Genomic DNA, 12,591 nt, shown 5'->3' on the forward strand with positions numbered 1-12,591 from the left:
GCGAAGCCCATGTGGTCATTTACAATACTGCGATGGTAGAGTTTAAGAGTTGTGCTTCAATGTAGAGACAGTCCTTATGGTCTGGAGGTAAGAACACTGGGCAGTTATGGTCATGAGTGGAGAACATGTCTATCCAAAACTCACGATTGAAGCCAGTTAATTTATAGTATTTAGGGTTAGGAAGTGGTGAAGTTCTTGTATGACCAATGAACTCATTTTCAACTCCCTTACTTAAGTTTGAATATAATATAGCTTGCTTTCTATCCCAAATGCCAGGTGTTACAATCTTTGAAAATTCATTTTTCCTCGGAAGCATTGCATAATAATTGAAAACATTCTTGAAGTCTTCATTGGGTTCAGAGATTTGAAACCTTATACGTAATGGATTTTCTTTCTCTTTAGCTAATTCATTGAATGGTGAATATATAACAAACTGACAGTCATGTGTTCCATCTTCATTTTCATTAAATTCATAATGAAAGTCTATAAGTTGTGGCTGACTACCTTCTTCTTTCAATTGTGCAAGAAACTCACGTAAAGGCTGTAAAGTTTGTACTTCAATGTTAAACTTTTTCTCGAACATTTCATTAAATGAAATCATACATTGCAACAATGTTGTATCGTCTTTAAAGTATTTGTATATGTGAATGTTTTGGGCGCTTAAAGACTGTTCGTCATTTTCTATCTCGACTTGAAGTATAAAGTCAACTTTCCTAAATGCACGTGTTATATACATAGATGTTATGCCAATGTACTTCTCTTCATTTATGTTCACAATCCAGTCTGTTGGAAACTTAAACGTTACTCTGTTCCCCTTTATTTTGACGTCAGGGTTTTCACTACTGAACGCAACAGATAAAGGTATTTGTCTATACATTTAGTTCCAATAAAAATAAACCATTTACTCTTTCTTTGCTTCAGCTTCTTTAGCTTTTGCTTCAGCTTCTTCTCTAGCTTTTTTCGCCAGTAGTCTTGGGTTCTTTTGTCTTCCAGCAGCTAATGCAGCAAGTTGTTTTTCACTAAGTTTTCTCTTTGGTCTCTCTGGCTTTTGTTCTTGTTTTTGTTCCTTCAGTTCGGATAAAATTTGCTCGCGAATTTCTTTCTTCAATGCTTCAACATCTATGACCCCTTGGGTCTTGTCCGTAGGGCTTGTCTGAGTCATTTGACTGCAGATAAAAAACAAAATTAAAACTTTAACCGATGTAAAATGAGCTTGTCAAAATCAGAGCGAGAGTCTATTATATTAAATGACGCAAGAGGAATACAACATCCTTTCTATTACGTAAGTCAGAGTAAAGATGGTAAAATATACGTAAGAAAAAGAAAGGTTCCATTAGCGAATGCAGAAAGCGACAACATTAAGGTGCATGGCAAGGGTGAAGTCCACGAAGCCCATATAAAACCTTCTGTTCAAACTGAGCCACCAAAAGAACCAGAAGAAAAGAAGCCAGATGTACTTTCAATAACGAACCAAGAGCTTATTGCAAAGTTCGTGAATTTCATTGAAAAACAAACCGAGTCAAAGAACCCTGACCCGCCAGTGAAAGAAGTTGAGACAAAAGAGAATGTACAGTTCATTGAAAATGTCAAGAAACAACTTCCACCACGAATGCCAAGAAGAAGAGTGAGAATAATGAAGTAAATAGATATTTTTATCTGAAGTAAATACATGCAGAACGAACAGCTAAACGAATTTACTCCAGCAGAGCATATTCATCAGATTCGCTCATATTTCGATATCATAGACAATGCAGTTCAAATTGGTGACACTAATAGAAAATATTCTGATGCAAAGATTCCATCACAACCTGGAACTGCTAAAGATAACACATGGGTAACATTCAATCTCTCACCTCCTGGTGAAAATATGTTGGACCTTTACAATACATTCATTACGTATAAAATGGAAGGTCAATTTATTGTAGATAAAGAAATTGGTTCAGGTTCCAATAAAACAAACCCACCAGGATTTTGGATTGGTTTCGATGACGCTTTCTATGCAGTTGCTGGATATCAAATCCTTGCAAATGGTCGTATCGTATATTCTCAAGACAACGCAAGAGAAGAAGCATATATAACTTCAAACTCACAAACTACCGAACAAATAAAGAAAGTAGATGTTTTCTCAAAGACTCGACATGAAGATGTATGGAGTCATTCGGGAACATGCAGAACAGGACAAATTGTTAGTGGTCCAATTACAGCAGGAAAATCATTTGATTTTAAGCTTCGTTTAAGAATTCCTGTTAGAAGATTCCTTCCATTAGAAGCTATTCGATTTATTCCAGCTTTTGCAGGAAACATTCAGCTTAAAGTAAAGTTCAGTAGCGACGCCTTACAATGCACATCTATATCTGTAAATGATATCATTGCTTTCAATCCAACTCTTAAAGTTGCATTTGCTTCAGATTCAAATCCACCGACAAATAAATTTGTTCCATGGAATGAACCATTCACTATGATAACGAAGGCAGTAGAAGCTAGTGGAACAGTTACTATTACAACTGTAACCCAGCAACTATTTCGAACAAAGATGGATTTTAATGAATGTTTCATTCATCCAAAGTCATTCTCTTTAGACCCTAACATTTATACAGAACTTGTAGAACATTATACAAACGAGGCTTTATGTTTTCCTGTTAAAGTTATGGATTGGATTCCTATGGATGGTTCATTCTCAAAGAATACAGATAGTTCAAGTGCAACATTTACAGCAGCTTATACGCCTATTAATGTTAAAAGTATTTGGGCACTATTTAGAAAGAAAGACAACTATTATGTTAATTTTGAGAACCCTAAGTTTAAATATCTTCAGCTTTCCATGGGAGCTTATGGAAATATGCCTGCAGAACCTGAAAAATCATATGGACCTGTATTTTATGAAATGGTTGCGAACGCTTGCAATACAAACAATGATATGATTGGATTTAATGAAGATGTTATGAGGTCATTGGTGGATGATGGTAGTGTGGAACATAAATGGGATAGTTATGACAACACACATTTCTTATGTGGTTTTCCAACAGAAGTGGACTTTTGCTTCCAGCAAGGTCAAACATCTACTGCTCCAATAACATACAAATTGTCTGTTAAAGGACCTATTGAACTAGCAACTGAAAACGTACCAAAGCCACTTATTGGATTTATGAGGGATTGTTGCTTTGCAATACAAGTAAGACAGTCAGGCATACCAATAATAAGACTTGACGACTATAACTTAGCAACTGACGACAGTGAGGAATAAAGGATGAACGTTTATTTTTAAAGCTTATAAATGAGTTCTTCATCAAGCTCTCGTGAACCTTCACCATTTATGAAACAAACTTTACCAAACGATTATGGAGCACCTATTGAATATTTCTTACGAGCTGCACAATGGCAAAGAGCAGTCTCACCAAGGTTAGGTGTTCCACCAGCTCCTGTCAAAAATAGCATTTGGTCAAGTCCTTATATAAGATATGGTCTCCCACTAGGTTTGCTAGCTACAGCAGGAGCAGTTATGATGTTGAAAAGAAATAAAGCAAATGTTGTAAATAATACTGAAGTAGCTGAAGTTAAACAAACTCCAACACCTTCACAAGCGAAACCTTCAATGACTCCTGAACCTATGGAAGTACAAACTCCTGTTCAAAAGTCAACTCCTAAACCGACTCCAACATTTAAACCAGAACCTACTCCTCAAATAAATCGTAAAACTCCTGCGTTTCCTTACTGAAAAAATAACGTTATTTTTATTTAATATTAAAATTTTTATTTGATTGAAATGACGACTAAAGTCACTGAAGCAATGAAACAAAAGTTTTTGGTAGAATACATTAAATCAGGAACTATTCCAGAAGGTTTTTACATTCATACTATGAAGGATGGTAGAGTTCAGTTTAGAAAGATAAAGCAACCATTAGATAAAGAAGGAATTTTGAGAAAGATTAAACTTCATGAGGACAACATTGCTGAACTTAAGAAGAAGCTAGAAGAGTTATAAAGCAATGAATTCAAGTGGGTGAAAAAAGAGGTGAAAAAAGAGGTGAGATCTCACCACTTCACCTAAATTTATTTTTGTGCTATGTTTTCATACGTGTGAGGGTGGTGATATTATTAATTTTTAAGTTTATTTTTTAAGTTTATTTTTATATAAATGACGAAAACTATTGAGATAACAAACTACAACGGTCATGAGTTCAAGAATTTGTTCTTCGTTCCTCGTGAAAATACATTCTATCAGATACGAGGGAGAAAGGGTAAAGTTAGTTTGAGCGTTTATGAAGGAATGAAGAATGGAAAGTTTATACAAGCATACGATACAAACGGTAAGCGTGTTTCATTAGCTTTGTCAAAACTTACTAACATTTATTTTGACAGTGATTTTGACTCTGACGATTGGAGCGACAGCAGCGATACTGAAGAATATGAACTATTGTGTGAAGCACAGCAATGGGAAGAGTTGCAATACTTTTATAAGTGAGAACGTTTATTTTTTACAGTAGTGAGGTGAAGTGGTTGGTGGCTTTATAAATATTTAAGGTTAGGTTGGTGTTGTCGTTTGTGTTGTAAAATATACGTTAATGGTTTTGTAAAGTGTCAAATTCACAAGTATTGCGTACGGAGGAACGCAGTGCCACCATACACGAGACTTGTATACTAACTGATATGTGTCGAATTCTTAAGAAGCTCAGACACTTTAACATCTCAGTCGTAATATGTGTACAGACAGCAAAGAGTTTAAGTAAGGATGTAAAGAGAATACTTACTGACATTGTACTTTTCCCCGGATTGTCCGAAGACGATTTCATGGAACTTATGAAAGAGTCCATGGCAGGTAAGTTTGACAGACATGAACTATGGGAGAAGTACAAAGTCATACAAGACCCTCATACTTCTTTCAGAATTCATATCTACGCAAACAAAGTTCAAATTGTAAAAAGTCAAGCGTAAAAATAAAGAGTTCATTTACTCTACTTGTTTGAAGTTGTCAAAATACTCTGTTATTTTTTCCTTTAACAATGGCAAATCTTCTTTGAAGGTAAGTATTGTACAACCTTTCATATCATAGTGTGTTTGAGGTAAAGTATCTTGAACTATTTGTTTCACATCTTCATTTGGGGTCATTGAAATCGGTAAGTTTTCGCGATAGAACCAATTTCTGTCAGATTTGTAAATCTTAGCAAGGTCGTAAAAGCTTTTGTTGTTTCTTCTGACTAAATGCAACATAACCATATCTTTATCTTCTTCATTTTCCATCTCTTCAGTATAAATCATATACTTATAGTTCTTTTCCTTTCCTTTTGGTACCGAACGTGGTATTCTTTTCTGAATGCTTTTGTCTTTTGCTTCAAGCTTGTTCTCTAGCTCTTCACGTTCTTGTCTATGAATTTCGTCAAGAAGTCTGTAAATATTCCAAGCATAACGAGGCGAAGCCCACATTGCAACAGCATTTACAAGAAGTCTATGTACATACCAACCTCTCAAACCATTTGGCAATTTTTCACGATTTTCATAGAGTTTTGGCGACTGGGGTTTTTTACCTACTCGCTGTTCTTCGCTCAAAAGTTCTTGTGTGCTTTGGTTCCTAAACCAGTCTTTAGGAAGCTTAGTATCTGGAGCATAACATGCTGTCAAAATACTTTGCATTTGGTACATGTCATCTTTGACTGAACGAATGAGACGGAGTTGTTTGTTAAACTGTATGTACTCGTATTCTTCATTTATAGCTTCATGGACTATAACTGTTGTTGTGTTCTCTGTTGTTGACATTACTGTCTTTACATACAAAATAAAAAAATAAATAAAAATAAAACTAACTTTATTTTTTCTATCTTAAGGAAATTCATGAAATTTGTTGCTGAATTCAATAAAAATATATTTTAGGTGAAGCCCACATTGCAACAGCATTTACAAGAAGTCTATGTACATAATATCCTTTCAAACCAGGAGCCAAATTCTTGCGATTTTCATACGGAATCTCTTCTCTCGGTTTTCCGAGGGAAGCAAGCATATGCCATTTTACTCAGAATTTTGTTGCTGAATTCAATAAAAATATATTTTAGGTGAAGAGGTGAGATCTCACCCGTTTTCTCACCTGTTTTCTCACCTCATGAATTTTCATGATTTCTTCGTACATGTTTTGTCAAAACTTCTTCGTACATGTTTTGTCAAGACTTCTTCGTAAATGTTTTGTCAAGACTTCTTCGTAAATGTTTTGTCAAGACTTCTTCTTCGTAATGAGCGTAAATCAGACAAAAATAATGTTTAGGGTAGAAGGTTAGATCTCACCTGTTTTCTAACCTCTTTTCTCACCTCATGAATTTTCATGATTTCTTCGTACATGTTTTGTCAAACATGAACGTATATGTTTTGTCAAGACTTCTTCGTACATGTTTTGTCAAGACTTCTTCGTAATGAGCGTAAATCAGACAAAAATAATGTTTAGGGTAGAAGGTTAGATCTAACCTGTTTTCTCACCTGTTTTCTCACCTGTTTTCTCACCTCATGAATTTTCATGATTTCATCGTACATGAATTTTCATGATTTCATCGTAAATGTTTTGTCAAAACTTCTTCGTACATGTTTTGTCAAGACTTCTTCGTAATGAGCGTAAATCAGACAAAAATAATGTTTAGGGTAGAAGGTTAGATCTCACCCGTTTTCTAACCTGTTTTCTCACCTCATGAATTTTCATGATTTCATCGTACATGTTTTGTCAAGACTTCTTCGTACATGTTTTGTCAAACATGAACGTACATGTTTTGTCAAGACTTCTTCTTCGTAATGAGCGTAAATCAGACAAAAATAATGTTTAGGGTAGAAGGTTAGATCTCACCCGTTTTCTAACCTGTTTTCTCACCTCATGAATTTTCATGATTTCATCGTAAATGTTTTGTCAAGACTTCTTCGTAATGAGCGTAAATGACCCAAAAATAATGTTTAGGGTAGAAGGTTAGATCTAACCTGTTTTCTCACCTGTTTTCTCACCTCATGAATTTTCATGATTTCATCGTAAATGTTTTGTCAAGACTTCTTCGTAATGAGCGTAAATCAGACAAAAATAATGTTTAGGGTAGAAGGTTAGATCTAACCTGTTTTCTAACCTCTTTTCTACCCCAGTTATTTTATAAACGTTTCACATGGTAAACGTTATGAATTCGTGAGACTCTAAACAATTTCGTAGCTTCTATTTCTTCTGTCAGTATGTCAAAAGTTTTAACGAGACCGAAAGTTTCTTTATACTTCTTCTTGACGTCAGACAGAAGGAAATCTTCTGCAGTTGGATAGTTTTTGTTCAGAAATGCTAACATGTCCATTTTATCTTCTGCTGGCTTTTCTGCTTCTTTCTTTAAGTCTGCATAGTCGTTTCTCATACGTTCTATCTCTTTGACGGAGTAGTTATATTTCCTCATTGCCGCTTTACATTTAGAACATTGCGGGTTCATTTTTGCGTTATACATTGAAATAAAACCAGCTAGAACAACTAAAGCGTCAATTGCTCTCTTCATCTCAAACATAGCGGGTCTTATTTGTTCATTCCATACCTTACCTCTTCTATCTTTATCTCTTATCTGCCATACACATTCAGCAACTAACGAAACAAAGTTGTCGTAGGTCTTAAATTCTTCAGATTTATATATGTCAGAGATGTTCTTATATACCATGTCGCAATCTTTGTCCATAACCTTATGGTTGCAATGAAATCCTAGAAACTCATAGTTTACCTTTCGTATGAACTTCTTTATTTCTACTGAGTCAGTTGCTTTGACTTCTATTTCATCGAATTCGGGAATAGTGAGCTTTTGCTGCTGAATTTCAGGCAATTTGGGTAAATGGTCAATAATGTCCTGCATTTCATAAAGATACTGTTCATTTGTTTCATCTTTCGCACTACAGTCTAAATTACTTGTTAAAAGTTCTTGCTTTATCTTCTGGATTTCTGTTTCAAAAGTATATGAAGAAGGAATGAAGCTTTTCATCTCTACCAACATTGACGTAGGATTCATGACTAACGAGTTTGGTGCTGTTGTTTGAATTGTTGTTGTGCCGATTGTTGACATTTTTATTTTTTTATACAAAATAAAAAAATAAAAAAAAATAAAACTAACTTTATTTTTTATTTCGGGAAAATTCATGAAAATTCAAGAGGTGAAAAAAGAGGTGAAAAAACAGGTGAGATCTCACCTCTTCACCTAAATTATATTTTTGGGTCCTTTACACTCATTACGAAGAAGTCTTGACAAAACATTTACGAAGAAGTCATGACAAAACATTTACGAAGAAGTCATGACAAATTCATGAGGTGAAAAAAGAGGTGAAAAAACAGGTGAGATCTCACCTCTTCACCTAAACATTATTTTTGGGTCATTTACGCTCATTACGAAGAAGTCTTGACAAAACATTTACGAAGAAGTCTTGATAAAACATTTACGTTCATGTTTGACAAAACATTTACGAAGAAGTCATGAAAATTCAAGAGGGTAGAAAAGTGGTTAGAAAACGTGTTAGATCTAACATGCTAACATAAACATTATTTTTCAATACTTTTTCAGCACTTTTCCGTAGTTATATATGAAAGACAATTCGAGATAAAAGTCATAGTATAATGGAATAATATGTTGCACACCATTTGTTGTGAACCAAACTTGAAAGTCAGAGAAACTGTTACTAGGTGGTTCGTAGAATTTAGAAGCAAAGTCATAAAAGTCCTTACCAATACATAGAAAACTATTGTTGCTTGAACTGAAACTTGCATGACACATAACATTTTGAGGGTTAAACACGTTTCTATAAACTGTCAAATCTGCTGGTGGAAGTATAAATTTAAATGGACCATCTGGTGGTAATGGTTCGTTCTGGTTTAGTAACCGAAGAAATTGTGCCCAAGAACGTTTGTCTACTTTCCAAAATAAAAACTCTGTATCTCTTGGAGGGTTAATTTCAATCTTTTGAAATGAAACTGTGGAGTTCATCTTGTCATATTCTAGTTTCAGATAGTATGTCCCATTTAGTAAAGAGTCGTATTTTTCTTGAAATTCCCAATAATATTTGTTCATTTGAGTTTGAAAGTCATTTAGAGTTTTCTCAAGACTTTCGTCTGAACGAACTGTAAAGATTCTCATTTCGTCAATTGTCTATTTGTCTATTAGACCATCAGAACCTTTATACTGCCCATGAAAATATACTGCGAACATAAATGCGTTAGTTCTATTGAAAAACAAACTCTTCTAAATGCTATTGCCTTTGCATCTGAAGGACTTTGAAGCCAACGAATTGGATAGTCAAACCTGTATGCTCGGGATGAAATTTCTTCATCTGAAATAGTCCTACAGCATTTGTAAAGATATAGTCTAACGGTTTTGTATCTGCTACTTTTGTTCTTTGTTTTTCAACCTGAAGCATTTAATATATGTAAAAATATATTGTTTTAAAATGGTATGCCATTTCATATTTCTCATCTAACAAACAAGTTTCCCAACGGTCTTCTCCAACAAACTCAGCGTACATTTCAAATAAAATAAAAAAATGTCACTTTTTAAAAAATAAATTTTTTATTTCATGCAATGTTTAACACATCGAAAGGCATGTCCATAAGACGTTCTTCTTCTAACCTCTCTAGTCTGTTTGGATAATTGGCACGTGCTGTTTCCAAATCCATTTCGTAGCGAAGACCAGACAATTTGTCATAGACTTTTTGGGTCTTCCCTTCCTATATTTAAACTTCTTCGAAACTCTCCAACCATATCTTTGTAACTCTGCTTTTATTCTAGCAGATTTTCTATCCATTCTATATGGGGGCATTTTTTATAAAATAAAAAAATATTTTTTTTCTTTACTTTACATAACCGCCTGCTGCCATAGTCTTTGACGCCAACCCATACCAGCTAATGAAGGTTGACTTGGTTTAGTTTTGGAAACTAAACTTTGGTTTTGGTTTATCTTCAGTTTTTGGTTTTTCTTCTTCTATCGGTTTTTCGTCACTTTTCGGTTCCTCTGACTTTACCTCACCTGCAGGAACAGTTGTGTCGTCAACATCTTCATAAATATCATATGCCATTTGTTTTTGTTTTCCTTTCAACTTTTTGTGTTTGTTGTAAAGTTTAGAATATTTCGACTCTAAGTCAATGAGATGTTCTATAATGAACTGTTGGTCAGTGAAGTAACTTTTCCATCTGTTGTCTCGAAAGCTCCTTCAGACTTCAATATTTTATTTGTGAGAGTCTGTTTCTTTTTTGAGATACTTGCCGTTCCATTTCTATGAAAAGTGACTTTGTAGTTAGGGTTTGTATTTCCAGACCTGGCACTTTCTATTATTGAATTTTTTCTCTTCATCTGTAAGTTCTTTGACGGGTTTTGACAATGGTTCTGAAACTTTTTGTTTGTGGTGGTCAAATCTACCGTTTCAACTTCTTCGGTCATTTCATCTCAGTAAAAAAATTTAGTTTGGTTGTTTTTTCAACTGGTTGTTGTTGTTTTTTAAGTCGGTCTAAAACTTCCTGAGGTATAGGAAGAACTTGACAAACACGTTGTGTAACTGCTGGAAGTCGACAAATCCATCTTGAACCCATTTGTCTCAATGCTGTATTGTTCATTTCATCTCAGTAAAAAACTTTACATCCCCCACGTTTGAGGCGGTTGAGGTTGGTTATTGTTTACCCATTGTTGTGCATGGTTATATCCTCTGTTAAAGAATCTTTCACCTTGGTCCATATAGTGTCCTGCTTGGTTATAGTAGTCATTTGCTTTGTTATAATAGTTTCCTGCTTGACTTCCTACATTGTCCATCCATCCTTGAACTTTTCCTCTTGTTTCAGGATTTGGAATAAGATTTGTTGCATCTCGTGCTACATCCCAACCTTTCTGTACAGTTTGTATAATAGGTTGTGCTTTCTCTTTAAGTATACCTAATGTACTCAAAATCTTCCTTCCAACCCCAAATACACCTCTGGCTATTGTTCCCACTGCGGGTAAAAATCTAGATGCAACTCCTGCTAATGCGCCAAATAAACCCATTTCTTATAGGATAAAAATGACGAATCCAAACAAGGACCCCTATGTTTCTAAAGCAACAAAAAAAGCACTCATGATAAAAATCTTTAGTTCAACACCAAATGCTTGGTTTATGGATATCTTGGAAAACATTCCGAGGTATAGAGAAGATGGACCACCATACTGGTTAATATTTGTCGGTCAAAACACAAGATACTGTGAAGCCATACCATTACAGTCCAAAGCTATTTTAGATATCTTAGCAGCTTTGACAATATTCGTTGACAAATACCATCCAACAAAACTGACATCTGACTGTGAAAGTTCTTTCAAATCAGATGATATTAAAAACTATCTGCGTTCAAAAAATGTAAACCAATATTTCATTGTCGACCAAAACCATTCTGCTCTTGGTGTCATTGACGGTTGTATAAAAATGTTAAGAGATTTAAACCAACCACAAGGTGGTGAAGCAAATGAAATGTCATATGACGACAAGTATAGACACTTCTCCATGGCAAAGATGAGACAAGTTTTAAATATTTACAATAGCCGTAAACAAAAAGGTTTGGGAAACCACTCCCCCGAAGAAATGAAAAACAACCCTGACTTAGAGAAAGACTATATATTTAATAATTTAGTCAAAAGAGACAAACAAGAAAGAATGCCGGGCTTCAAACTTCAGAAAGGTGACAAAGTAAAAATAGAAATACCTAAACGCGACCCATATGAAAATACTATTGACTATGACAACAATGGGAACCCGACAGGTACTCACATTCGTGTTCGTAAAAATAGAAGAAAGTATACAAGAGAATATTATGAAGTTTTAGGCAAACATGGCAAAATGTACACACTGCAAGCAGAAGATAAAACTACTATTGTCAGACCTCGTTTCAAACTTGTCAAAGTTCAAGGTGGTATACTTTCAAAGACAGTTCCTAACAAATATAAGACAACTCCTGACGAATATGCTAAAGAAGTTGAAAATGACGACTAAGCATTTCTATACCATGCGTAAACTGTCATGTAAGGTGGCATGTATTCTTTACTTTGTCCCGTTGTTTGCGTATATCCTGAAACGCGATGTGTATGGTTTCCTCCTCCCTCAGTGTTACTCCAGAAACAATCTATAGCAAACTTAACGTTGTCTTTAACATCATATCCTTTACCTTTTGTCATTGCTGACCAATCCCAATATCTATGCTTATGCCAACCTGCTTGAGATGTACTTAAATCTATGTAGTGACTGTGTGCAGGTAAATTTTCACCTGAAATCGTTTTACTTCCACCTGTTTCCTTTGAAGAGTTTGCACAATACAAAAACCTGTCGACTATTTGAGTCCAAGTTCCAAAACCCAGAACTGTTTCTGGTCTGGTAGAGTTCATTGACGTATAAATAGAGCCTATAGGATATAATGTTTGAAGTATTTCTGTCTTTAATGTTTGAAGCTCTGTTTTGTCTGCTTTCTTGTCATATAAATCTTGAGCAGTGAATTTAATATTATGTTCATCCTTCATGACATAAACATCTTTACATCTAATGTTTCTCATCGTCGTTATGTCGTCATCCGATGTTAAACCTTGTGGAAAGTTAGGAGGTTTACAATATAATACATC

At 34.7% G+C, this 12,591-nt stretch overlaps 11 protein-coding genes and 2 pseudogenes across 13 annotated transcripts, besides 2 other annotated features; 6 read left to right on the forward strand and 7 right to left on the reverse strand.

The window, feature by feature from the left end:
• Positions 1–4,644: part of a mobile genetic element that runs on past the window's edge.
• TVAGG3_0458520 (uncharacterized protein) lies at positions 20–877 on the reverse strand (the record flags this gene model as incomplete). The annotated part of the gene is made up of 1 exon (XM_051234953.1): positions 20–877. The coding sequence occupies one exon, from the start codon at positions 875–877 to the stop codon at positions 20–22; it is 858 nt and encodes a 285-aa protein (XP_051092777.1).
• Positions 902–1,162, reverse strand: TVAGG3_0458530 (uncharacterized protein; the record flags this gene model as incomplete). The annotated part of the gene is made up of 1 exon (XM_051234954.1): positions 902–1,162. The coding sequence occupies one exon, from the start codon at positions 1,160–1,162 to the stop codon at positions 902–904; it is 261 nt and encodes an 86-aa protein (XP_051092778.1).
• Positions 1,208–1,642, forward strand: TVAGG3_0458540 (uncharacterized protein; the record flags this gene model as incomplete). The annotated part of the gene is made up of 1 exon (XM_051234955.1): positions 1,208–1,642. The coding sequence occupies one exon, from the start codon at positions 1,208–1,210 to the stop codon at positions 1,640–1,642; it is 435 nt and encodes a 144-aa protein (XP_051092779.1).
• On the forward strand, positions 1,661–2,065 carry TVAGG3_0458550 (uncharacterized protein; the record flags this gene model as incomplete). Its single annotated transcript, XM_051234956.1, has 1 exon — positions 1,661–2,065. A coding segment is annotated over one exon (405 nt), but the record flags the coding sequence as incomplete, so codon positions are not given.
• TVAGG3_0458560 (uncharacterized protein) lies at positions 2,534–3,244 on the forward strand (the record flags this gene model as incomplete). Its single annotated transcript, XM_051234957.1, has 1 exon — positions 2,534–3,244. The coding sequence occupies one exon, from the start codon at positions 2,534–2,536 to the stop codon at positions 3,242–3,244; it is 711 nt and encodes a 236-aa protein (XP_051092781.1).
• TVAGG3_0458570 (repellent protein 1 family) lies at positions 3,275–3,715 on the forward strand (the record flags this gene model as incomplete). Its single annotated transcript, XM_051234958.1, has 1 exon — positions 3,275–3,715. One exon carries the CDS (start codon positions 3,275–3,277, stop codon positions 3,713–3,715), a length of 441 nt encoding a protein of 146 aa, XP_051092782.1.
• Positions 3,764–3,982, forward strand: TVAGG3_0458580 (uncharacterized protein; the record flags this gene model as incomplete). The annotated part of the gene is made up of 1 exon (XM_051234959.1): positions 3,764–3,982. One exon carries the CDS (start codon positions 3,764–3,766, stop codon positions 3,980–3,982), a length of 219 nt encoding a protein of 72 aa, XP_051092783.1.
• On the forward strand, positions 4,136–4,462 carry TVAGG3_0458590 (uncharacterized protein; the record flags this gene model as incomplete). The annotated part of the gene is made up of 1 exon (XM_051234960.1): positions 4,136–4,462. One exon carries the CDS (start codon positions 4,136–4,138, stop codon positions 4,460–4,462), a length of 327 nt encoding a protein of 108 aa, XP_051092784.1.
• Positions 4,642–12,402: a mobile genetic element.
• On the reverse strand, positions 4,948–5,751 carry TVAGG3_0458610 (KilA, N-terminal/APSES-type HTH, DNA-binding family; the record flags this gene model as incomplete). The annotated part of the gene is made up of 1 exon (XM_051234961.1): positions 4,948–5,751. One exon carries the CDS (start codon positions 5,749–5,751, stop codon positions 4,948–4,950), a length of 804 nt encoding a protein of 267 aa, XP_051092785.1.
• Positions 7,107–8,042, reverse strand: TVAGG3_0458620 (organellar and viral DNA polymerase type B; the record flags this gene model as incomplete). Its single annotated transcript, XM_051234962.1, has 1 exon — positions 7,107–8,042. The coding sequence occupies one exon, from the start codon at positions 8,040–8,042 to the stop codon at positions 7,107–7,109; it is 936 nt and encodes a 311-aa protein (XP_051092786.1).
• On the reverse strand, positions 8,520–9,384 carry TVAGG3_0458630 (annotated as a pseudogene). Its single transcript has one exon. A coding segment is annotated over exon 1 (865 nt).
• On the reverse strand, positions 9,539–9,768 carry TVAGG3_0458640 (annotated as a pseudogene). The gene has a single exon. A coding segment is annotated over exon 1 (230 nt).
• On the reverse strand, positions 10,594–10,995 carry TVAGG3_0458650 (uncharacterized protein; the record flags this gene model as incomplete). The annotated part of the gene is made up of 1 exon (XM_051234963.1): positions 10,594–10,995. One exon carries the CDS (start codon positions 10,993–10,995, stop codon positions 10,594–10,596), a length of 402 nt encoding a protein of 133 aa, XP_051092787.1.
• Positions 12,403–12,591: the final 189 nt, after the last annotated feature.

The sequence above is a fragment of the Trichomonas vaginalis genome, chromosome II, assembly GCF_026262505.1.
Source record: "Trichomonas vaginalis G3 chromosome II, whole genome shotgun sequence".
In the NCBI taxonomy this organism is placed as follows: domain Eukaryota; phylum Parabasalia; order Trichomonadida; family Trichomonadidae; genus Trichomonas; species Trichomonas vaginalis.